At 33.2% G+C, this 23,788-nt stretch overlaps 2 protein-coding genes across 4 annotated transcripts in view; both read right to left on the bottom strand.

Annotated features, from left to right (window-relative positions):
• Positions 1 to 23,788, bottom strand: part of LOC115883967 (homeotic protein antennapedia-like) — a 449,763-nt gene that overhangs the window by 205,304 nt on the left and 220,671 nt on the right. The window lies entirely within an intron of this gene.
• On the bottom strand, positions 6,864 to 19,627 carry LOC115883897 (piggyBac transposable element-derived protein 2-like). The gene is made up of 4 exons (XM_030902319.1): positions 19,521 to 19,627; positions 19,254 to 19,447; positions 13,339 to 15,039; positions 6,864 to 7,012 (listed from the first exon to the last, which is right to left on the bottom strand). Exons 1-4 carry the CDS (start codon positions 19,625 to 19,627, stop codon positions 6,864 to 6,866), a joined length of 2,151 nt encoding a protein of 716 aa, XP_030758179.1.

Genomic DNA, 23,788 nt, shown 5'->3' with positions numbered 1-23,788 from the left:
TAAGTTTACAGAAAGTATTCTATAATAAATAATACCAGAAAAATATGAAAATATACGCTGTAATTAATAGATAAATATAAATTATAGTACAGAGATTTATGGGACACGCCACAACGTAAATTACTTCAGACAAATTAATTTGCTAACTGACTTTTTTAAGTTATTTCGAACAAGTTGCACTGATTAGCTATAAATTTGGTTCGCTATTTAAATGGCGTAATCAAGCAAACAGAAGCGGATTGTTTTAGATTGTGTAATAATTAATTTACTTACGATTAACTAATTAACTGCATTTGTATGTTGTCGTTCAAATGTGCTTACCTGGAAACAAAACAGAAACAAATATTAGTTAATAAATCAAAGAACAGAAATTACAGAAAATATCATAAATAATGAAAAAAATTAATAAAATAATTTGTCAAAAATATTTAGAATAACATCAGGAAAAAGAGCATTATGGAGGGATTTGAGGTCCCCAATGATCCCCTTGAGATTGATCCCTTTGGGATTCCTCTACCAATGTTACTATTATAATCATGTTTCTGAATAGTATACCTAACTATTGTGAATATTTGAAGCTTTAATCATAAACACTTTTGAGTGTGTTCATAGTTCAAACTGAAATTTGCCGCATTTTCAGCCATTTTCCTCTTTTATTAACCAAAAAATAATAAAGAAAACAGAACACCGTTTCCGGGAAAAGTTTTGCCTTGCTACTACCTAGGTTAATTTTCCGCCAGTCGGAAACGGTTTCGTGATCGGAGACCATCAGAGACCTCTGCTGTCGTGCCGCAAGACCACCCTGCGACACAGAATTACCTTCCTGTTTAGGGCTGCAAGAAATCTGACGTAGGACCCTAGACAGATACAAGCCGACATATAGAAACGAATTCGAATCCGATCTTTTGAAGTTAAAGGTTAGTCATTTTAAATATAGCCAACCAAAAAAAAATGTGTCGAATTTAACTAAGATTTAAATAGTTTTCTATTTGTAAACAAATAGGCTAGCAATATTATGGTTTTTAGCATCAGTCCATTTTGTGCATTAGTAGATTTTAAAGAAATATAAAATCCAATGTCTTCCCATCACTCAAAATTTCTAAAAATCTAATTATTTGGCAAAAATGAGGTGAATAACCCTATATAAATCTATGGCGATCCTCTTCTGAGCATCCACCTCGCATGAGCATTGACAAATCTTAAGAAATTGAAAGATCTAGATGTTTCCAGCTGTGATTTTTTGAAGATTATAATTTTGTTAATTACACGCACCAAACTTATAGTTATTTTTTATACAAGACGATAAAATGGTATTTTATAGTCGACCGAAAAGATTTTTTAATTTCGGGAGACGATAATGCAATTTTATCGTCGTGTATAAAACAATATTTTTTCCATACCGTGTTACGTTTTAAAAAATATTCAGAAATTAATATTTCAAGGAATTTATTACGAGTATAGAAAAAATATTGTACTGGGTTGGCGTTAATTTCTACGTAATTTGACAAAGAAATAAAGCAGTCTCTTTAGTTGTCAGTTGTCGTTTTGAGTCAATATTTTTTAATTCTATTTCGTGTCGATTGCTGATTGAATTGGAGTCAGAAATGGCTCAGAATGAAATAAGTAAATTACCAACAGATATTCAGGCTGAGGCGACAAACGCCACACAGTGGGGCCGATTGCCATTTTTGCGGCCAGAACCTTATAAAACAGATGTTGCTTTTTCAACAAGTCTTGATGACCATAGAATACAGAAAAGACCTAAATATTATATTATGCACAGAAAACATTTTTGGACGCAGATCTGTAACCAGTGAAGGGCAGTAATGTCGAAGTTCTACCGTGTATAATAATTGCAATTTGTAGGGCCCGAATAATAAGTAAAATTTCTTGGTTAATTTTTAAATACAATTAATTTTTTGCATTTTTTATAGAAGTACAATACTACTTGACTATTTCTAGCTAGATTTTGAAAAAAAAAACTTTTTCACTGATGCATACTAAATTAATTAATAAATTAGTATAATATAAATAATAGAATATGCTATTTAACCTTGACTTTTGTTGAGTGCCCAAAGTTACCTAATTTATTGGCTGATGTTTTTTGAAAGATTGGACATTACCCTTCATGTATTTGTTACCATCTTGCGCAACTTTGCGCAACTTTAAAAAAAAATATGTTTAAATGTAAGTATGTCCCTGGTACTTTGAGTAATAGATACTATAGGTCTTTATGATTTATTTAGATTAAGTTCGTGTGATTTTAATAAAATCTGAGACTCATGAATCGCATGTAATCAAGCACATAGTTAGGGGGTCCAAGGGTCCTAGACACTTAAGTCCCACCCCACCTCAAATCTACAAATTTTGTGGGTTTTAACTGAATTAATGCTTAGATCGAGGCTTAGATAATATACAATGTCCCCACTCCTTTTTTATCTTTATAATGGAACAACATGGAGATTTGAAGTAAGGCAATATGTTTAAAAATATTACGTTTTAGACTAAATTTGACAATCTAATCCAAAAATAGAAGGAGAAAAAAAAATTCCGACACCCAAAACCACCCTTCCCCCGAATTGGATATTAAAATTTTTGGACCCCCTCATCATCCGAAATTAATTTTTAGATGCTTGCCTGTAATAGGTACTCGAAAAATCTAGCCCATACTTTCTTGATTACGTGCCGACTACTCATTTTAAGACATGTGAGACCATGATTGAAAATAATTATTGGCTTGCAACGCAAAAGTGTAAAAGTTTTGCCATCCGGGTATTTTTTCTCACATTATATTGATGAGCTAATATGCTGGGTGTATACGTGAACTATAATTTAATTAACTAAAATTTTGAAGATTGACTAGCTAGAAATTCAATTAAGCGAAAACTGTTAAATTCTATATATTTTTGGTTGATGCCAACGATTCTTCAATCGGCCCCATCGTGCGCCATGTCCAAACTACTTCCATTTAAATCCCGAATAACTTATGAAAAGGAATACTAACATTTTCAAAATGCAATTAAAAAACGTGCGAGAAGAAATAAAGTTTTCAACCTATCCTCGCTGTTAAAGTATCATTTAATCTACCCTTGTGGTTAAACTACTATTTTATCTACTATTTTTGATAGATATAAGGCAATTTTAACAGTTGCTATGGAAAAAAGGTTATTCTTTCTTCGTCTGTTTTAGAAATTGACCCAAAACAAAATACGGTATTTACATACCGACACGAACAACATTATAAATAACGTTCTTTTCGAGGTTATAATCAAGCCCGGGCAGGCCGAACGCAACAGTGATCTATGCGAAATTACCAAATTCTGTTAATTCCCACCGAGTTAATTAAAACTATATGATAATGAAATAATTAACGCACCACGTCTAGCTCGGCTGTAATTTATAGATCCAATTAAAGTTTTTTTTTCCGCGTTGCCTAGAGACAGTGGTATGCGTGGCTATTTTACTCTTACGCATTAAAAAAGCTGTTGTTCTTTTATCTGTACCTACTACTGTTATGTAGGTAAAAAGTTAGGCAATTCAAATTGTTTTGTTGGTTAGTAGATATATATGTTTGTGATGTAATTGTTAGTTTGGCGATGACTGTTCCTCAATAGTGATTAACCTGCTCCTTCAATAATTTACATACTAGAATGAGCAGAAGTATACTCTGTTTTATGAATCATGGTAAATTTCTACAGACAATGACAGAAGAAAGGCAGATGATGTACATATCAATCCATTTATTTCACTAAAGAAAGTTTCTAATATTTTTTAAGTTAACTATGGGTTTATACAGGGCGTGCCTTAAATAATAATATAACGCTTTATTGTGCAAAAAGCCAAAATAGCTTCATCGACAAAGCATTTACAAAACAAACAAAACCACAAGAAATATACAAATAATAAAACATATACAATACAAATCATACAATTCAAAAAATTGAAGTCATTAAAATTACAAATAGAACATACTTGGACAATTGCAGAACACAAAAAAGGCGTATCAATAAAATTTTACAATAGGAAAATTGTAAATGGATGTAATTTTAAGAGTTATAAAATATTAAATACTCGACTTTTGACCAGTGTGTGAGATGATCAAAATTTTAAAATTCAAAATTGTTCATGATTAAACATAACAAAAAAGTCGTTCACCGTATATAGGGCTCTCTCCAGTAAGTATGATTTCAGAGATTTGCGAAATGGCGGGAAAGAATGAAAGCGACTTGATATTCAAAGGCAGATGATTGTACATTTTTTTGGCATTGTACAGTATTGAGTCTTTAACTAGTTCTGAGGTCGAGGTTGGCAGATAAAGATCGTGCTCCGCATACCTAAGTGGATAGTTGCTTGCGGATTAAGCAAACGGATTCAAAAATGAATAAAGAAGGAAGAGTCAGTATTTTGAAATTTTTAAAGAATTTCTGGCAGTCTAGTTCTACTGCTCAGTCCCAATAAATATCGAACTGCTCTCTTTTGAAGTTTGAAAATACGATCAAATTTTGTCGCGCAGCAACTACCCCAGAATGGAAGGGCATAACGGAGATGTGACTCAAAAAGGGCATAATAGGCTATTCTAGAGGTTGATAAGTTAGGTTCCTTAGAAACTGATCCTAGCGCAAAACAAGCAGCGCTTACTTTCTTTGATAAAGCTTCGATGTGCAATAAGTGCAAATATGTTTAGAAGTGGTATATTTCAATCTCAGAAATACGTCTATTAGTGTTTTTATTCGCGAAAAGAAATTGGAATTTTTTGAAAAAACCTTTCCTTTGAACCACCCTTCCTGTAGTTTCTCGTGATTTTTGCGAAAGTCAAAAGTTAAAGCACTAATGGCAAAACATAGACACCCAAAATCTCATTCAAATCGGAATAACGGTTCTTGAAGTATCTGAAAAATGTGTTTATTTTTTAAAGCTTGATTCCCTCTAGCGGGCATACAAAGCACTTTTGTATAGAGGTAAATTGTGTCCAATAAATTTATTCCAAAAAAAACGTAGTAGTTCACGGAATTTTGATAACACCCTGTATAGCAGCATTCGGTTCATTTGCTCCAAGTACCGACTCCAACCCAAACCAACTAGACTTAAAGAATTATTAAAATTAGAAAAAACACAGTTATTTTATTATTAGGACATAAAATTACTTAGACTCCTATGCAACAAACGTTTCCATTTAGGCTAACAAACTGCTCCGACTGAATTTCCCTTCGCACAATTACACGCATTCCATTCGCCTCTCCCCGATGCGCGGTGCATTCCGCCGGCACACACGGCGACGGCTCAGTTGAATAATGCAGTCCTGTTTGACCATTACCTATTGGTTTACTTGTGTCCGAGCGGCCGGCATTCGCCCGAGTGATTTACCGGCACACGCTCTCTCTCTGGCCGTTCCTCGTCCACACAGATCACTAAATGATTTAATCGCAAATCAGAAAATCTATTTGTAGCGTCGTGTTTGTGTCAGAGTAAGTGACGTCTTAATTGTTTATCGATCGGTGAAGTATGTATAGGAGTAATAGTCTAATATCATTAGATCAATATTAATCCACACTAAACCAATGAACAACAAACAAAAATGTAATATACAAAATACCGTGTGAATATGATATATATTATATTGGTGAAGCATCTAGACCGTTAAATGTTCGAATTAAAGGACATAAAGTTTCTTTAAAAAGGGCGATTTTCGCAAATCTAAGATTTGTCAGCGTTCATGAGACACGGAGCACAGAGTAGATACTAACAACGCAAAAATTATTATGAAAGAAGCGATAGATAAAAGAAACGAAAAATAAAAGAGTTTTTAATACAATCTAGTAAAAATAAATGTATTGTTCAGGCATCTGTAGAGGTTAGAAATGTATGGCTATCGCGTCTTTGATTTTAATATACATAACATAAGTAAAAATTAAAAACAAATAAAAAATTATCATATTCAGAAAGTTTGAGGCTTTTTGGTTTTACCTCATTAAGTAGTTGTAACTTAACTTGATATAGTGCCATTTTAACAGAACGTCAACTGTTTTTATAAACGTATCTGTTGAAAAAAAACTAAAGTGTTCTTGAATAGTTGTATTTAGATATTTTAAATAGTTTTTTTATTCGTTCTTTGTGAGTTTTCGCTTCCGACCTACGACGGGAAGAGATATAATATGTACCTACTGAAAACGTTAAGCAGTTAAGTTTTGTAGATTTTCCTATTATCCATTAAAGATATCCATTCTGCAAAATCCAAATATACCACAAAAGGAAAAAAATCCTTTATATTTTTCAATTCAATAATTCGTATATTTGAAAGCTTTGAAAAGTAAAAAAATCAATTTTCAACCAAAAATCAATCAGTTTTAGTGTTTATAGATTAAAAATATTCATATTTAGTAAAAAAAAAACGTGGTTACGCACAAGTCACAGAACAGCTATCTAGCAATTACCGCACCTGATCGTTCAACCTTGTAGCAAGTGAAAAAATGCGTAAACATCTAGAAATAATAAGAAAAAACAGCAAATTGGTCGAAGGAATTTATCCTTATCATTTACTCTGATAAATGTTTAAATAAACTTTTCAAATTTCAATCCTTCATATTTTCTCAATGACTCGACCGATTTTCAAAAACCAAGAGGGAAAGTATAGAGAATAAAAAGCCCTTTTCATTGCGGTACCACTTGACCCCCCTTCCCATTTGAAAAAAGCTGGGGGATGACACCCCCGCTTAGAGGGTTGAAGATTTTGCAATCATTTTTGGGGCAAAAGTTGTCCCCGTCACAAACAAAATTGACGTGTTTTTGGATTTAAAAAAAATATCCTGGCCGTTATGCCTTGCGGAACCATTTCGATGGGCCACCCTGTATATTATACACCAAAGCTATACAAATTCGTTCAAAATAGGATGTATAGGTTTTCTTAAACATCTAGCCAAAGCTATTAGAAATCCAATATTCAAAGCTACTATGATATTCGAAACAACAGCTGAAGAGGAGTGACTAGGAATGAGAAGTTTTTGCTCTACGTGCTCTTACAAAATAAAAAGAAACATTATAATATGTGAAAATAGTCCTTTTTTATCTTTCCAAAAAAATCCTTTATGGGTATTTCACCACTGCACTGCAATTATTCCTTTTTTATGTGGTCCCCACGTATTTTTTTAAATAATGTTTGATCACCGATTCACAATTGTTTCTATTATGTATATATTTTTAACTAACTCATGTAAGCTCATAAAAGTATAGAGAGATACAAAGACATTTTATTTTCTACAAAATTATGTAATTTAATAGAGGTGTTGTAACAGTTAAATTTCATCGCTACGACCTCTGTGTGCTAGCTCATAAATTATCGCAAATAACTGTCATTTTTGCATGTTTACTATAATTTTATTGTTAAATATTATTTTATTTAGTATTTTACCATTATGCAACCCGATATACACCGCTAGATTATACAGCTTCAGCTCCACTGTCACTGATGCCCACCAGCAGTAGGCTTTTTGTCCGTCTCTCTATATCTTTGATCATCACCTGTTCGTCACTTGTCACTGTCGGATCAAATCAGATGTTTTTAGATTTATTTATCCTTTGTTTTGGTTATTGAAATTTTATAATTATCAGATAAAATTTCGTAGTTAAATCCTTTATTTTTGATGTGGATCGCAGTGTGCAATTCGTTCATTTTAATTGTGGAATTTCTGAGTTTAGTTCGTTCATTGACCGGATATGAAATATGGCTGTTGAAAAATAATCTAGAACATCGTTTTTTTATTTATACCTTTTTGTGAGTTGGACTAGTCGAGAGATATAGTTCTCTATCTATATCCTGGAGGGAGATTTCCGGTTGAAATCTGATTTTGTGAAGGAAATTGAATCCTTGCATCACTTCTTGTGTACTCCCCGACCGAGAATATCGTCGTGAAGAACTGGCTGCTGTTTCGTGAAGCATTCCCTGTTGGTGAATAGCAGGTCTTCGTAAAGAAGGATTAAGGCTTCCGAAACACATTTGGTCAGAGACGTGGTTGGATTTTGTGGATTTTTATGGACCACCGACCAATTTCCGCAATGGGATTAAAATAGCCAAATTTTTCCGACCGATATTCCGATTCCACGTGCCCAAGAAGTCCCCGAACAGTTCCAAGGTATGCTATAATTCTTCTGCCTATTCTAAGTCAATGCTCAAATGATTTTTGTTCATATTGTTGTCTGGTTTTCGACATTTCCACGCCCACGTGGTGTAGAAAGATTAGCTGAGTGTTATCTTTCTTAAGTCTTTTTTGGTTGTTCGTAATTGTAGAGCAAGAAGACCGATCCAGGCCGTAAAGCACAGAACAGTCCAGAATTCCATCCGTTCCTGTTGTCCGTGTAGAGGTACCCGTTGGACATCATAAACCCTCGTTGAGGTAAAGTTCAGATTTGATTAGTCCTTCTTTATTACCTTTATTAACTCCTACACGTTGTGCTAGTTCTTGTTCTATAATTGAGGCTCTATTCTAAGACAACCAATATTATTTAGGGTTTTTATGTTCACCATTTGAAATATCAACACCTACCTTTCACCTGTACCTCTGCTAACATCCGTGGGCTCCAGTGACAGTACACCGAGCTGCTGTACACCGCCTTAGCAACCCTGTAGCTATACGCCGTAGCTCAGCCGGAGGAAGTTTTCAAGTATATCATATCGAGTAGAGTAAGACAGTTTAGATTAGTACAATATAGATTTCATTTGTGTAAACCACCTTGTTTGTATCTAGTATTAAGTTAGATAAGGGGGTTTTACGTCATAGGTTTAGTTATTGCATTTAATTTAAAATTCCATTTTGTTTTCCAACCTTTCGATTTAAATAATTTCTTAACATATTACATTTTACATTTCATTCGTTTTATTATTTAACTTTTTAATATTTTAATAAATTGCTTAAATATTTTTAGTAGTATTATTTACAGTCTAGTCTCATAGTTAAGTTAGAGTCACTTAAGTTTAACGAGTTATAGCATATTTGAAGTTCATGGTAGTTGCACTCAACAGTTCGAGGTTAGTGTTGAAGTCTACTTAATAGTTACATCTTTATTGCCGAGTTCATAGAGTATAATCTCGTGGCGCCCTTTTATTAATATCTTTGAACCCCGACCACCCGGCTGTTAAAATTAAAAAGCTAGTGGCCTCTATGTAACTCATTCTGCATTAAGTAAACTTGTGTTTTATTGAACTTCGAATTAGAAAGGGCGTGGCAGTGTCTACCAGACCACCCTGTCTTAACTTACTTATTACAGGTCTGTGTTAAAACACCTGTAATAAGTAAAGTAGCACTTCCACAAAAAACAAAATTCCTTTTAAATAATAGGAACAAAATAACCTTCACAACTTTCTCCTGCCGATACGGTAGAAACATTCAATTTGGCCGATTTGGTGCGATGAGCCGTGGGCCATTATGACTAGCCCCAATAAGGCCCCCAAGAACAGAAGACCGACGGGGTCGAGCTAGTTATGGCGGAAGCGGGGGCAGGAGGGGACAGGGTGGGTAGACGAGGGGGTAGTGTAGAGAATCGGACCCCGGTATTGATTTAAGAGCTCGGCTATGCCGCCTGGATCTCGTACTGGAAGTCCCGAAGAGGCAGAAGAACAGGGATGGGTAGTAGATGTCGTGAAATTTAATTATTTTACATCGAGTACTTATTATCGTCTAACAAGAATATTGTATTTTTACAAGACACACATTTCATGATACAAGAAAACACTTTTCATAATCCATTGATGTTTTGAAAAATGCTTTTTGGTTTTACCTTCTTAAGTAATTGTTATCAGGTAGTAATTGTTAATTTTGAAGTTTAACTTGATATAATGTCATTATTGTCATTTTAACAGAACGTCACCGGTTTTTGTAGACGTATCTGTTTTAAAAAAAGTGTTTTCGAATAGTTCAATTTAAAAATTTTAAATAGTTCTTTTCTTTATTCTTTGTATTTTTTTGCTTCCTACGACGGAAAGAGATAAACTTTCCGAAACGTTATCTATGCCCAGTTTTAAATGGAAATCATCACTAAGTTCACGTTTTTTAAACTAATGGTATTTCCACCTGGCAAGGCAGGCAAATTGGTCAAAATAATCTCCTTAGGAGTGTTGCTTCCTACAACAGTAACCACGTTTAAAATTTATTTATTTACTTATAGCTAGTACCTAATTATTTTCTTCCTGTTTAGACTATATTCAGTGTGTGTTAAAGTTATTAATTGTACTTCCTTAATTGTTAGTTTGTAGTTTTACTTGTTTAATAATACTTATGATCATAAAGTAAAATTTTATCACTAAAATATTAGAAAAAAAATTTTTTTTTTGCTTTTTCCATTAGATTAAAGTCTATTTTTATTTAAATTTGTTCAGAGACCCAACCTCCTGGATTTAGAAACAGGGAGGGGGGCAACAGTAAACATACCTTTTGGTGATGATGGTCGTTATTTATTATTAACAAAACTTCTTGCGCGCTTTTTACTTTGGTTGAAAAAGTTTTTCTTTAAATTTGTGTAGAGACCCCAATTGTACGTCAGCGATTTTAATTTTTATATTTTTTTGAAGTGGTATCGGCATTTAAAAAATTAAGTACTCAAAGTTTATATATTTTTTTTCTTGACATCTTGGCCCAGGCTAACTGTGCGTTAAGCATTTTTTTGATCATTAGGCAAATTTGTATCTGTAAACTTATCTTCTGAGATGTAATTTCCGTTCGGATTATCGCAGAAGTGTTACAAATATAACTAATAAAATAAGTTAGAAGTGTTAAAAAATAACTATTTTATTTTGTAGATTTTCTTACAGTGGCGAAATACCCATATATTGTAACGCGACTAATGTGGAACCGATATTCCCATCACTACAAAGAGCCACATATTTTCTAGGCTATGGTACTGATATAATGCTTCCTTCCTCTGCTGAGAAAACCTGCACATGACTTCGTACATCAATCCTATCAGCTTATAACTATAAAATATATAACAATTTTTATTTTACCAATCAAATTACTTTAGTAAAATATAATCCAGTAATTTACACTACGGACCCAACCTTGTAAATACAAGATAGACGGATACGCTGTGGAGGGGGCAACGACGTATTATATATGGCGTCGTAGACGAGCTATCCAGGCCGTGACAAAGAGGAAGGCTAGGGGAGTAGGAGGGTGACGGGATAGAAGCGCCCTAGGGACTTCGGGTGACGAGAATGAGACAGCTGCGTTTTTGTTACGAAAGAGACGAAAAAAACGAAGTGAAAGAAAATCTAGGTGTTGGAGTCTAGTTTTAATCTTTGTAGAGAAATGTTTGGTTTGGACGTTCCATGTAGGTGATAAACCTTGATTAATCTATTATATTTTGAGACCTACATGTTTAGAAGACTATAGTAAATACAATTCCATGAAAAACATAGAATGTAAAAAATACCGAGTCTCGCAACGCAATTTTTCCACTACAAAACACAAAACATTTGATTAGGAAGTCAAACTTCTCAAACAGCTACTAAATTGAAGGATTTCAAGGACATGTTTGAAAAAATGACATTCAGGGTGTTTCAGAACAAATGCGAAAAACTTCAGGGGGTGATTCCTTGTTCAAAATAAAGGGTAGTTTGCTTCATAAACGTTGGGTCAAAAGTCAACCATTAGGGAGATATTACGGTACAAAGATGGCGGAAAAATAATGTTTTTATTTTTTATCTTGAAAACGAAAAGAGATAGACTAATAAAATTTTATGGAAGCATTACTGTTATGAAAACACACTTTCTGGTAATTTTTTCACTTTTTTAAAATGAGTGGAAGGGGTTGAAATAAACTACCCCTATCATTCTTGTTAACGAAATTTAAAGAAAAATCTTATCAAACACATACAAAAAAATTAATTTGGATAGTTTAGCTTGTTTAGAAACTTTTTTATCTCTTGTATTTTTTTGATAAAACTCACCGTTTTGAAATTAAAAAATAAAATGTAAAGCATTACATGCCAGGACAAAAAACATTTTCTGATAAAGAATCTGGTGGGCTGCTGTAATTTTTTAGGAAAAAATCTAGTCGGCCGCTGTTACTTTTTAGGATGTCCCTAATATTATTTTATTTGACATTACTCTACTGCAATACGTTATTATCTAGATGATTATTATTATCGTTATTATCACTAGATTCTTAATCTAAGAATGTTTTTTGTCCTGACATGTAATGCTTTACATTTTATTTTTTAATTTCCAATCGGTGAGTTTTATCAAAAAAAAACACAAGAGGTAAAAAAGTTTCTAAACAAACTAAACTATCCAAATTAAAGTATTTGCATGTGTTTGATAAGAGTTTTCTTTAAATTTCGTTAACAAGAATGATAGGGGTAGTTTATTTCAAGCCCTTCCATTCATTTTAAAAAAGTAAACAAATTACCTGAAAGTGTGTTTTCATAACAGTAATGCTTCCATAAAATTTCATTAGTCTATCTATATCTATTTCAAGATAAATAATAAAAACATTATTTTTCCGCCATCTTTGTACCGCGATATCTTCCTAATGGTTGACTTTTGACCCAACGTTTATAAAGCAAACTACCCTTTATTTTGAACAACGAATCACCCCCTAAAGTTTTTCGCATTTGTTTTGAAACACCCTGTATAATACTGTTTTAATATAAATATTATTTTCAATTTATCTCTGTAATCTGTATATTTTCTGTTTCCTCAATAGCCTGCAAATTTTATGCAGATGCCTAATAATGTTAACGCCCCTTAAAATTTATTTAAGAGGAGAAGAAATTTTGAACCTAACCAACAATTCGTGTGGTCTGTTTTTGTTTACATGTTATGTTCAATATTTATAGTGATTTACAGTAATTTTGTAAAAATATACGAATATTCTCGTTGATTATTGGTTTGAAATAAATATGATAAAGTCCTCCAATGAAAATGCGAGTTGCTTAATTCTAATAATTCTAATTCTGAGCTAGATGCTTTAACCCATTAAGGCCCAAATGCAAATTAATAATAAAATACCCAATTTTATTAGAAAAAGTAACTCAGTTGGGTGTAAGTAATAGTTAGAAATATAAAAAAATGGCAATCTGGGCTTTTAGGAATGCAATATGGCGCCGTACTCAAATAAGTACACTGGGCTAATGGGTGTATAAAAATACTACTCCTTTAATACTACAAAACTATATCTATTTAAAGTATTTTTAACAAAATAAGTGAAAATATACTAGTTATTTTTGTTATACCTATACAAATAAAAAACTTAGGTCATAAATAAAATATTTTTAAGTATGATATTTCTCAAAACACTCTCTTTCTACGCAAAGTGTAACAATGCACTTTTTACAACGCCATCTAATACGCAAATGGCACACGCTACATCTAAGCTGTTTCTCAATCTTCTCTGGGAAGTGACCAACATTGTCATATCTCACAGCACCAGGAACTTGACATGGTCGATTAGTTTTACGAGTTTTATTGTTCAAGCGGAGATAATACCGAGCAACATATCTTGTAAAGTCAAGAAGGCTAATTTTTTCTTCCGGCGAGGCACAAATTTGATGTAACTTCCAGGAATTTGTCATGGTTACATTGACCATATGAGTGAATAAACACCACCACCATTTCTTGCCCCTTATGCTTATTCTGTAAGTATTTGTTGCCTGGTCATTCAAGTCAACGCCGCCCATTCCAGCATTATAATTTTGAAAAACCAAAGGTTGTTGGACCGTAGTTATCTCCTTTTTGGCTCGCGACCATCGCTTGACGTAGTTGAGAGGTTCAATAAAATCGTGATTACTAGCCATTGAGCAAACACTATTGTCTTTCCATTTCACAATCAGTAAGTTATTCTCACAGTTAAATCTATAGTCGTATGTGCCCCTTTCCTCTTTGTCCATCATTTTAGAAGACTGAATGTTACAATTCTTCTGCCGATTTTCACGAATAGTGCCTGTAGCACGTATACCTTTAGCTGTCAATTGGTTCATGAGACGAAGAGTGGTAAAAAAATTGTCAAAGTACACTATGTGGTCAGCTGGGTTGTCTAGATGTTCTAGCAATGAAATTACCACATCAGCACCAAGACCAAGTGATTGCCCCTTCTTCTCACTGTTTTTGCCACAATAGGTGTCAAACGCGTAGCAATACCCGGTTGAACTGCACAACATCCAATCCTTGAATCCGAAGCGGACTGGTTTTCCGCGGATAAATTGTTTGGCGGAGTGGTGCCCAAAATATTTCACCATTGCTTCATCCACGCTCAGAGATTTATGAAAAAATCCCCACTGTCTAAAATTTTTGTTCAAAATGTCCATAAGGGGCCGTAACTTGAACATTTTATCATTTTTATTTATTTTATCATTATCTGCAAAATGTAGGTATCTTTTTATTTCTAGAAATCTATTGCGTGAGATAGATCCCGAAACAATTTTGACACCTAAATCTTCATCTAAAGACCAATACATCCTCTGTTGTGGCAATTTGTGATACCCAGAGAGCAACAAAATTCCAATGAAAATTTTCATTTCTTCCATGGTAGCAAAAAAATCATGATTATTTTTCTGTCGAGAGTAAATAATTGATTGCTCTATCATAAGTTGGAACACATTATCGTCAAACAGTTTCTCAAAAATTTGCACTGGATTATAGCCACGTAAACTTTCCTTTACTTTTTCTAAACGATCATTAGCGCCATTTTCTGTGTCACGTGAGAAAACATAAACCGGCTCAATTTTCTCCCATACAGGATTTCTCTCTTCGGCACGAGGACGCTTGCTGACAAATATTGATAATGGCTCGTCGTCACTGTCACTCCATTCGTCTGTATTGCCAAAATTTACTTCAATATATCCGGGCACATCGTTTGGAATATGGCTTTCCATAATATTATCATCATCAAACTCTTCTTGATCGGTGAGAACATCCGGTTCTGGTGGCAGGACTATTACATCAGCCTCGTCTTCGTGACTCTCAATTGCATCCGCAGCTTCTTGCAATGTAGAAAATATTTTTCGACCATAAAAACTTGTGGTCGTTATTGGTTGAAAGTCGTCATCCATTTCTGAAACAAAACGTAGCTTGAAATTAAAAATTCATACTTGAGCCCACTGTACTCATTTGAGTACATCCGTGTTTGGCGCTGATTCACGTTTCAGGAAATGAGGTTATGAATCTATGGCTAATTTTTACCACTTGTTTAATACATATAAAATAGATATTTGGCGTAATTTGTCAATAATTATACAAATAGCCTCCTAAATATATTATATTCACTTTACTTACCAGGTTCAAAAAATAAGTCATATTTTAAAACTGTAACTAATCTTTTCAAAACACACCAATACCTGTCAACTATCAGTAAACACTGCCCAGAGATTAATAAAATATGGCGCGATAGCTAACAACTTAATATATTGCCCATCAGATGGCAGAGTTTGTCCAAAATAACTGTACTCATTTGAGTACGGCGGGCGTTAATGGGTTAACTAGACCGTTATTCAGAAGCTACAAACCTATCCATTAATAAATTTACTTCCTAGCAAACAACCAGAGGACATTGGTATACAGGTACAGAATCAAGTTTATTATAATGATTTTTTAGCTTTAAATCAAATGTTTTTTGGTGTTTGTGCCACTTTTCATCTCGGTAGCTCGTGTGTCACGGCCTTGAATTTTAACTGCCAGCTCGCGTAAAGAAGATTCGCTTCAAAAAGTTGTGAGATTTCCTGTAAAACCAAGTCAAGTTTTTTTATTCAGTTTTTATTGAAGCATCTATTCAAAAATTTTGTTATAAATTGTTAGTAACAATATTAGAGATTTTTATTTCTGTTATAATAGTTATAATGACTTGACTGAATGACCATAAATAGCTGATGTTGATAATAATAAATAATGATAAAAGACAAAAATAATAGTTTATGGTTCAAAATCGTTTGATATACCCCCAAAATGAGAAAATTGAAAATGAAGTAGGACTGTTGTACGCGGATGGATATAGAGAAAATGAGAAGAAGGGTAGCAGGAAGAGGATCCAGCAACCGACGAGCACAGATTTTAAATTTAGATAAAACCCTGCCAAAATTTCGTTTCCTTTTCGGTTGGGTGAGTTATGGCTTCGCGTCCTGGCTGACGCAAACTTCTCGGATTAATTCATCTCTTTCAGATTAACTCGCGCGCAGATCCGATGGAAGTGAAATTTGAAGTAGAGTAGGAGAAGAAGAATCTTTACATTGAGATACACTCGTATAAGTAAGATGTCAAACAATAGAAGAAGAGTATGTATCGGGTGGCCAACTAAAAATGGACGCCGGCTGTATCTCAGAAACTTCTTATCGTATAACTTTGTGAAAAAAATTCTAACTAGTAAATCGACCAAGAGAAATCGCTGGAAATTATTTTCAAGTTCGAAAAATGTCCGCTAGGGGGCGTTTCTCTGAGAGCCAATCGAAAAACAGGGTTTTTCTAAAAAATATGCACTTGAACAGGTATTTTAAGTATTACTATTGTAATCATCGAGAAATTTGTAATTTTTTTGATATAGAGTATTTTCCTCTATCTCATAAAATAAAGTGGTGGGGGAAGGTTAAACTTACTTTTATTAAAATATGGATAACTCTGGTTTCGGTTAGCCGATTTAAACAAACTAGGGCTCGTTTAAAAGAGCTTTTCTTTCTTAATGATCTCCACTGTAAATTTTGTTTCCATCATTTTTTTCGTGGTAGCTAGAGGGCGCTGTTTGACATCATAACAGATTTTGCGCTTTTGCATAAGAAATTTAAATAGGAGGCTATATTTCTCTTTAGACAGTTAAATAGAGAACAAAATTTCCAAAAAATTAGCGCAAACCGCAACTTTCTATCTTCTCTCTAACCGGAGATATTAAGAGAACAAATCATGTTAGGCTGCCGCTTAGGAATATATTATGTTCTAAAAATTATAGTAGTAGGCTAGGAAACAAAATTGGTTACGTCAAAATATCAAAACGTTTAAGTTTGGACGTTTTCTTAAAAAAAATGACGTCATAAATTTTTGAACGTGTCTATGTAACATTATCGTCCATCGTATTCTTTCTAAAATAAAGGAGAATAGCTTCTAACCTCAAACGTATTCTTGCTTTGAGAATATCCTCGAGAATATCTAATCTTTCATTAAATAATATCGGGCTTGCCAATTTGAAAATTCAAGTTAAATTTGCCAAACGCATAATTCAATACTACATCATTTTGGAGCAAGCGATTTCATTTCTCGAAATGATGTAGCTATATTTTCAAGACAAAAATGTATTTAAGCAATTCTGATCAAGAATTGCATATTCTACATTTAAAAAGATATTTACTTGAATATATACAATTCTAATATATGCTCAATTTAAAATTAATAACATTAAACTAAGTATTTTAATACTCTAAGAGATTTCGCTGATTATCTTTGTTAGATACTATTCTTCCTTAAAAGTAAAAATATCTCTTGAAAACAAACGTCCCCCGTAGCTCGAATTAAGCCATGTTCGCGAATTTCTAACAAACAAGCCCGCTTCGATATCCACCTAACTCCCCAATTTTTCAACAATGACACCAATAAATCCGTGCTGTTTTCCGAAAATCCATAGCCGATTTTTCTCGAAATTACCAAACAAAAACATGTAAACGTCGCATCGATTCGAATCAAACTCCCGAACGGAGGAAGTGCCTCTATCCTACGATCTTCCCCTTCAGCCCCCCTTGCTTTAACAGGAAGTTGGCAGGAGTCCGTGTTTCCAACCTCCTTCCCCCCACGGTTCTGGCGGAATTAAATTAAAATTGATCCGCCCCGATCTGATAAACAACGTAAAAGGAATTTGCGCCAACGACATAAATCGATCGTCTTTGTCGTCCCAGGCCGTGTTTCTTATTGGCATCTTTTTGAGCACGAGAAAAATATATGACCACGTGCATTCACGGTGTCGTTGATATACTCCTATATTGATACTTGATCTAGGACACAGAAATACATATATCGATCAACATAAAATATACAGAATGTATGGAAAGGGGTTAATTCATCGCGACCTTACAGAACTACAGTAAAACTTCACTAAAGGTTGATTCTTACTATACCTTCCATATCAGCCCCCTTCCGTTTCTCTTCCGTTTACATAAAATATTATATCATGTTAGCTGTTATTTTATGTACTAATCTAAAAGTTAATAAAGTTTATTATTATTATTATTATTATTATTATGTCGTACACGAACAACGCATGTGCGGAGTCAATTTTAGAAAAAAAAACTCTACTTAGCATTTTTTATGTAATGTAACTATATTTTGGTGATCTGGTGGCTATTAAATGCGTCCAAAATATATTGTAAAAAATAAAATATAAGAAAAAAAAAATGTAAATGAATAGGACAATGCACACTATCCGTTCCGTTTCCCTTCCGTTCCATATCTTTTCCTTCCATACATTATTTTTGGCGGACGAACTGAAGCGTATTGGAAAGAGCGTTCTCAAGTTCTTACATTTGTACCAGCTCTGTTAAAATTTTGCTGATATTTATTTATTCTTTCACCTCTTAATTAAATCTATTACCTTTTTCAAAAGATATAAATTTTTAAAACTAAACTTTCGTAATGATATATATATAAAAAATGCGGAACGGATATGGAATGGAAACAAAAGGGTGCAAAGGGTATAGTGAGAATCAATCTTTATTTGGATACCAACAAAATTTAAATGCCAATGAATGAAAGTCCGCATTTTCTTGGACGGTGGAAGGTTAGATACAGTATGTAGTCTATTCTTTGTAGTACAGGAGTCATGAGTAGGGGAAGCCGGGGGAATTCCGCGCACATAAGCAAAATAGCTCCGAGATTGATGTTAATTTTTTTTATGAGGTAATTTTTTGTATGAGAAGTATTGCTACAATATACAAACTATCGCAACATCGAAAATTAAACAATTTTGTTTTATTGTACTTATTAACACAAAAAAATAAAAATGTGTGACTGCGCAGTATTACCCGGGCTTTTGGGTAATACCGCGCATGGTCTGGGGGAATGGCACGCATTGAGGCAGTTTAACTAAGACTTTATTGTACATAAAATACAGGTATATAGATAACACAAATAATAAAAAAGATGATATTGAGAACAAAGGTAAAAATACATTATTGTATATTAACATAAAAAACACATTTATATCACAAAGGTAGATTTTTCCTTGCTCCTTTCCACAACAAGTAGCATGGGCCCACTTTGAGCAGGAATTATAGCGATACCAGACCTCGTTGTCCCTACCAAACTCTCCGCAAATTAAACAGATGTCATCTTCATGGGTTGGGAAAGGATCAACTTCGTCTATGTCATCATCAACACAAAGCTCGCTTTCAGAATAACTCTCAGGTTCAGTATCATCGTCATCAAACTTAATATTGCGAATGTGCTTTGGCTTCTTGTTGATTTTTTTACTTTCTAAAGTTGTTGAGAGTTTTCTTTTTTTCAACACAATATTTGCTTCTCTTTTCTGCCTTTTATCTATTCTCTTTTCCTTCAAATTTACATTACTTTTCTTTTTTCTCTCTTCTTTTTTCTTCCATAGTTTCCAATTCTGATTTAAGTGCATCCGCTGACCATTTGCCTTTCTCTGATGCCCTTTGGTATGTTCTGGGCATCATGAACCAAAAGAAACAAGCAATAAAAAAATAAACAAGAAGAGTGTACATTAGGTGTAATACCGCGCAGCGCGTTATTGTTTGTTTTGTTTTTCCGCGGTATTTCCCCGGGAGCCGCTTTTTTACCTAAAAATTTATTTTAGCAAAAGTACTTACATTTTAATGGTGATCGTTTATGATAACACTTATAGTTGCACTGGTAAGTAGAAATAAAATCAAGCTGCTTTTAATAATCACAGGAACTACTAATTATCAACCGATTAAATTGCCGAAAAGATAGATAAAAAACAGAGCTAGCACTAAAATATTCGTTATTGGTTAACGACTGCCGGCAGTTATTACAAAGTTTTGGAGCAAACTTCATATTGCTTATGCAACACTTCCAGCCTCACACCTGTGTATTACTAGTTGTAGTTTTTTCTACAGCGGCGTGCGCGGTATTCCCCCGTGCGCGAGATTCTCCCGGTTTCCCCTATCGTATATTGAAATTAAAAAAAATAGAGCATCTAGACGACTCTGAAAAAATACAAGATTTTATTGCGTTGGCAAGGAAGGAATGATACGTAACATTCCATTTTTTGCTGTTCCAAAATTTAATATTTCAGATTTAAAAAAATCAGACATAAAAAGAACAAAGAAATCATATCTACCAAGAACAAATATTAAAACCTGACCCATAAAGTTATACAGGGTGGGGCAAAATTAATGCTGAACATTGGTATAACCTGTATAACTCCTTTAATACCCACCCTGTATAACTCCTTTAGTTTAATTGAATCACCCAGAATATTATTCCGATATTCAATGGGAAATTCATGTCACTTCCAAATACTATTAAGGTTGCCGGCCTACCCCTCAACCAAAGATTTTCCTAGATATTTTCATTTCTATGATTTAGTGTGAATAGATCTGTATTATTTGATAAAATCTAGGGTGGCTGTGATATGTCTGACGTTACTTCAACATAGCTGTCAAATTAGTTCAACTTTAGCAACTAGTTATCATTTTGTGTCGTCAGTTGAAAAAAAAATCAAACCATGCACAAAATAAAAATAATACTGTAAATGAACTTAAGGAGAAGAATTTGTCTCTGCTCTGACTGAAGAGTATAATAAGGTAGAGACAAATTGAAGAGATAATACTAGGCATTGGAAACAAGGATTTAAGTGAAACAGAAAATAATAATGTTGTATTGAAAATAAAACTTAAAATTGCTATAAATCTTTATCAAAAAGCATTTACTTGGTAGAAAAAAACGATGTTTCTACGCAAGATTTTGTTGGCTGTTGAGGCAGCAAAATCGATAAGTATCTATGCAGGTAACAAATCAAAAATTAATTTTTTTAAACCAATCAATTCAATTCAATTTAAATATTAATTTCACATATCTGTTGACATTTTAGTGTAAGTATTTAATGTGTGTTAAGGTACGCAGTTATTTAATATGAATATTGTAGTAATAATAGTTTTAATAAATAGATGACGATACAGCTTCATAAATTCTCTCAAGTAAGCCGAGAATTAAGTATGATTATCTCTACAGAAAAAAAAACTAAATCCTTAACTTTCTTAAAAAAGAAGCCGGTAAGATGCAAACTGGTAGTAGAAAACAAAATTGTCGAGCAAGTATCACAGTTCAGATACCTAGGAATAGATATGTCGCACTACCATGATTCAGAGAAAGATCTGAGAAGCCAGATAAACAAAGCAACGGCCATGTCAGGATGTCTGAGGCAAACAGTGTGGACTAACCCCTTTATGCGAACAGACAGCAAAATTAAAATTTATAAGATCTGCATCAGACCAATAATGACATATGGCATAGAAATCCGAGAGGAAAGAAACAAGACCAAAAGCATGTTAAGAGTCGCTGAAATGAATAACCTAAGAATCATAATGGGGAAGACTAGAAGAGACAGAATTATACACACACATATCAGAGAACAATGTGGAATACAGGACGTAGTGAGATGGGGTAGGCAAAGAAAAAGACAGTGGTTCGCACATGTAAAACGCATGGAAGAAAAACTTCTACCACGCATAGCTCTTGAAGAGAGACCCATGTAAAAGATGGAAAAAAATGGAAAGACAGTTGGCAGTCCATCTCCCAAGAACTCCTACAGAGGCAACTTTAAAATTAACAGATCGACTAGATGTTAAATAAGTAAAAAAAGAAGAAGAAATAGATAGATAGTATTGGCCTCTATGTATTAAAGGCTCCTTATTACGCTCTGAATTTTAAACAATTTTACCGACGAATAAAAAAATTAAGCTCCTTATAGACCTATAGGAAGAAACCTCGCGAAGTAAAGACAAAGAAGAGCTAGCTTCATAGGATAGAGTGAAACAGAAACAGAACGACGCGGAGGAAACGAGTTGATGAGAAAGGACAGCTGGGCAGTTCGAAAATATAATAACAGGATGGGAATTTTTAGGCACGAACAGAACGCAGTGCCTTGCGTGTGAACTTGAACCGATGTCACGACTCTACGTCCGTTCTTTGGCGTATAAAACATGAGAAATAGATTGGTTATATTAGTTGTTTCAAGGAAATATTATATAAATATTTAGGGTGTTTAAGCCAGGCTAGGTTTGAGGTAAAATTGTTTTAATCTTTTTTCCATAGCAACTGTTAAAATTGCCTTATATCTATCAAAAATAGTAGATAAAAGAGTACTTTAACCGCAAGAGTAGATGAAATAATACTTTAAAAGCGAGGATAGGTTAAAAACTTTATTTCTTCTCGCACGTTTTTTAATTGCTTCCATTTTTGAAATTTTTTGTATTCCTTTTCATAAGTTATTCGGGATTTATTTTGAAAAAAACAACAAATGGGTATAGAAGGTACGATAACACAGGATATAGAGAAAAAGCAGCTGATCTGGTACGGACATGTAGAGCGAATGAAGGACACTAGATGACCCAAGAAAATAATCAATTGGCAACCAAAGGGCAGAAGAAAACAGGGAAGACCAAAAGTGGAATGGCAAAAAAGCGTACACAAAGCGATGAGTGAAAGAAACCTGTCAACAGAGGATTGTACGAATAGAACAGGCTGGAAATTGGGTATCGGACAACGTAGAAAAACGTTCTAAACCGACTAATATATATATATATATATATATATACATATATATATATATATATATATATATATATATATATATATATATATATATATATATATATATATATATATATATATATATATATATATATATATATATATATATATATATATATATATATATATATATATATATATATATATATATATATATATATATATATATATATATATATATATATATATATATATATATATATATATATATATATATATATATATATATATATATATATATATATATATATATATATATACATATTCGGGATTTAAATGGAAGTAGTTTGGATATGGCGTTTGTCGCCTTAGCCTGAATATCTGTTGGTAATTTACTTATTTCGTTTTGAGCCAATTCTGGCTCCAATTCAATCAGCAATCGACACGAAAGAGAATTAAAAAATATTGACTCAAAACTGACAACTAAAGAGACAGCTTTATTTATTTGTCAAATCACATAGAAACCAACACCAACCCAGCACTATATTTTCCCTACTCGTAATAAATTCCTTGAAATAATAAATTCTGAATATTTTGTAAAACGTAACTCGCTATGGAAAAAAAATATTGTTTTATACACGACGATAAAATTGCATTATCGTCTCCCGAAATTAATTCACTCGCGATTTCATTGCTCGTGAATTGGTTTTATTGGGTTTATTGTGTAGATTTTCTTCTAGTGGTGAAAAAAAAACAGAAAACTATGATATCTAAAAGAGTTCTATGATAATATGAATAAATCAACAAAAGAGATATTTTTCAATTTTCCGTAACTTTTAACCAGAAATATCTTTAAAATAATTTAAAATTTCTCGAAAAATATTTATTTTTATGTTATGAAAGATACTCTTTAATAGTTAGCCAATAAAAAGTTAGCCAACAATAGTTTTTCAATACATTGCGAGAGTAGGTAAAGTAAAAGAAAAAAACCTCTGAAAAATACCGAGACAAAAGAGAAATCGCGGCAACCGCGCCACGAGGATATATTTCTAATTCTCCTCCAGTCTGTTTTTCTCGGAAAATTCTCTCGGGTAAAG

Source organism: Sitophilus oryzae, unplaced genomic scaffold (assembly GCF_002938485.1).
Source record: "Sitophilus oryzae breed Bouriz unplaced genomic scaffold, Soryzae_2.0 scaffold_2006_pilon_pilon, whole genome shotgun sequence".
Lineage (NCBI taxonomy): Eukaryota > Metazoa > Arthropoda > Insecta > Coleoptera > Curculionidae > Sitophilus > Sitophilus oryzae.
This window is presented reverse-complemented; position numbering and strand designations above follow the sequence as displayed.

Bases quoted from the DNA above. Each gene is read 5' to 3' on its own strand.
- LOC115883897 (XM_030902319.1), bottom strand. From the start codon at position 19,627: ATGCCCAGAACATACCAAAGGGCATCAGAGAAAGGCAAATGGTCAGCG. The intron at 19,448-19,520 runs GTAATGTAAATT...GTTGAAAAAAAG, and splicing joins AGAAGAGAGAAAAAAGAAAA to AAAACTCTCAACAACTTTAG. The intron at 15,040-19,253 runs GTAGGGACAACG...GTTTTGTTTCAG, and splicing joins TTTAATTTGCGGAGAGTTTG to AAATGGATGACGACTTTCAA.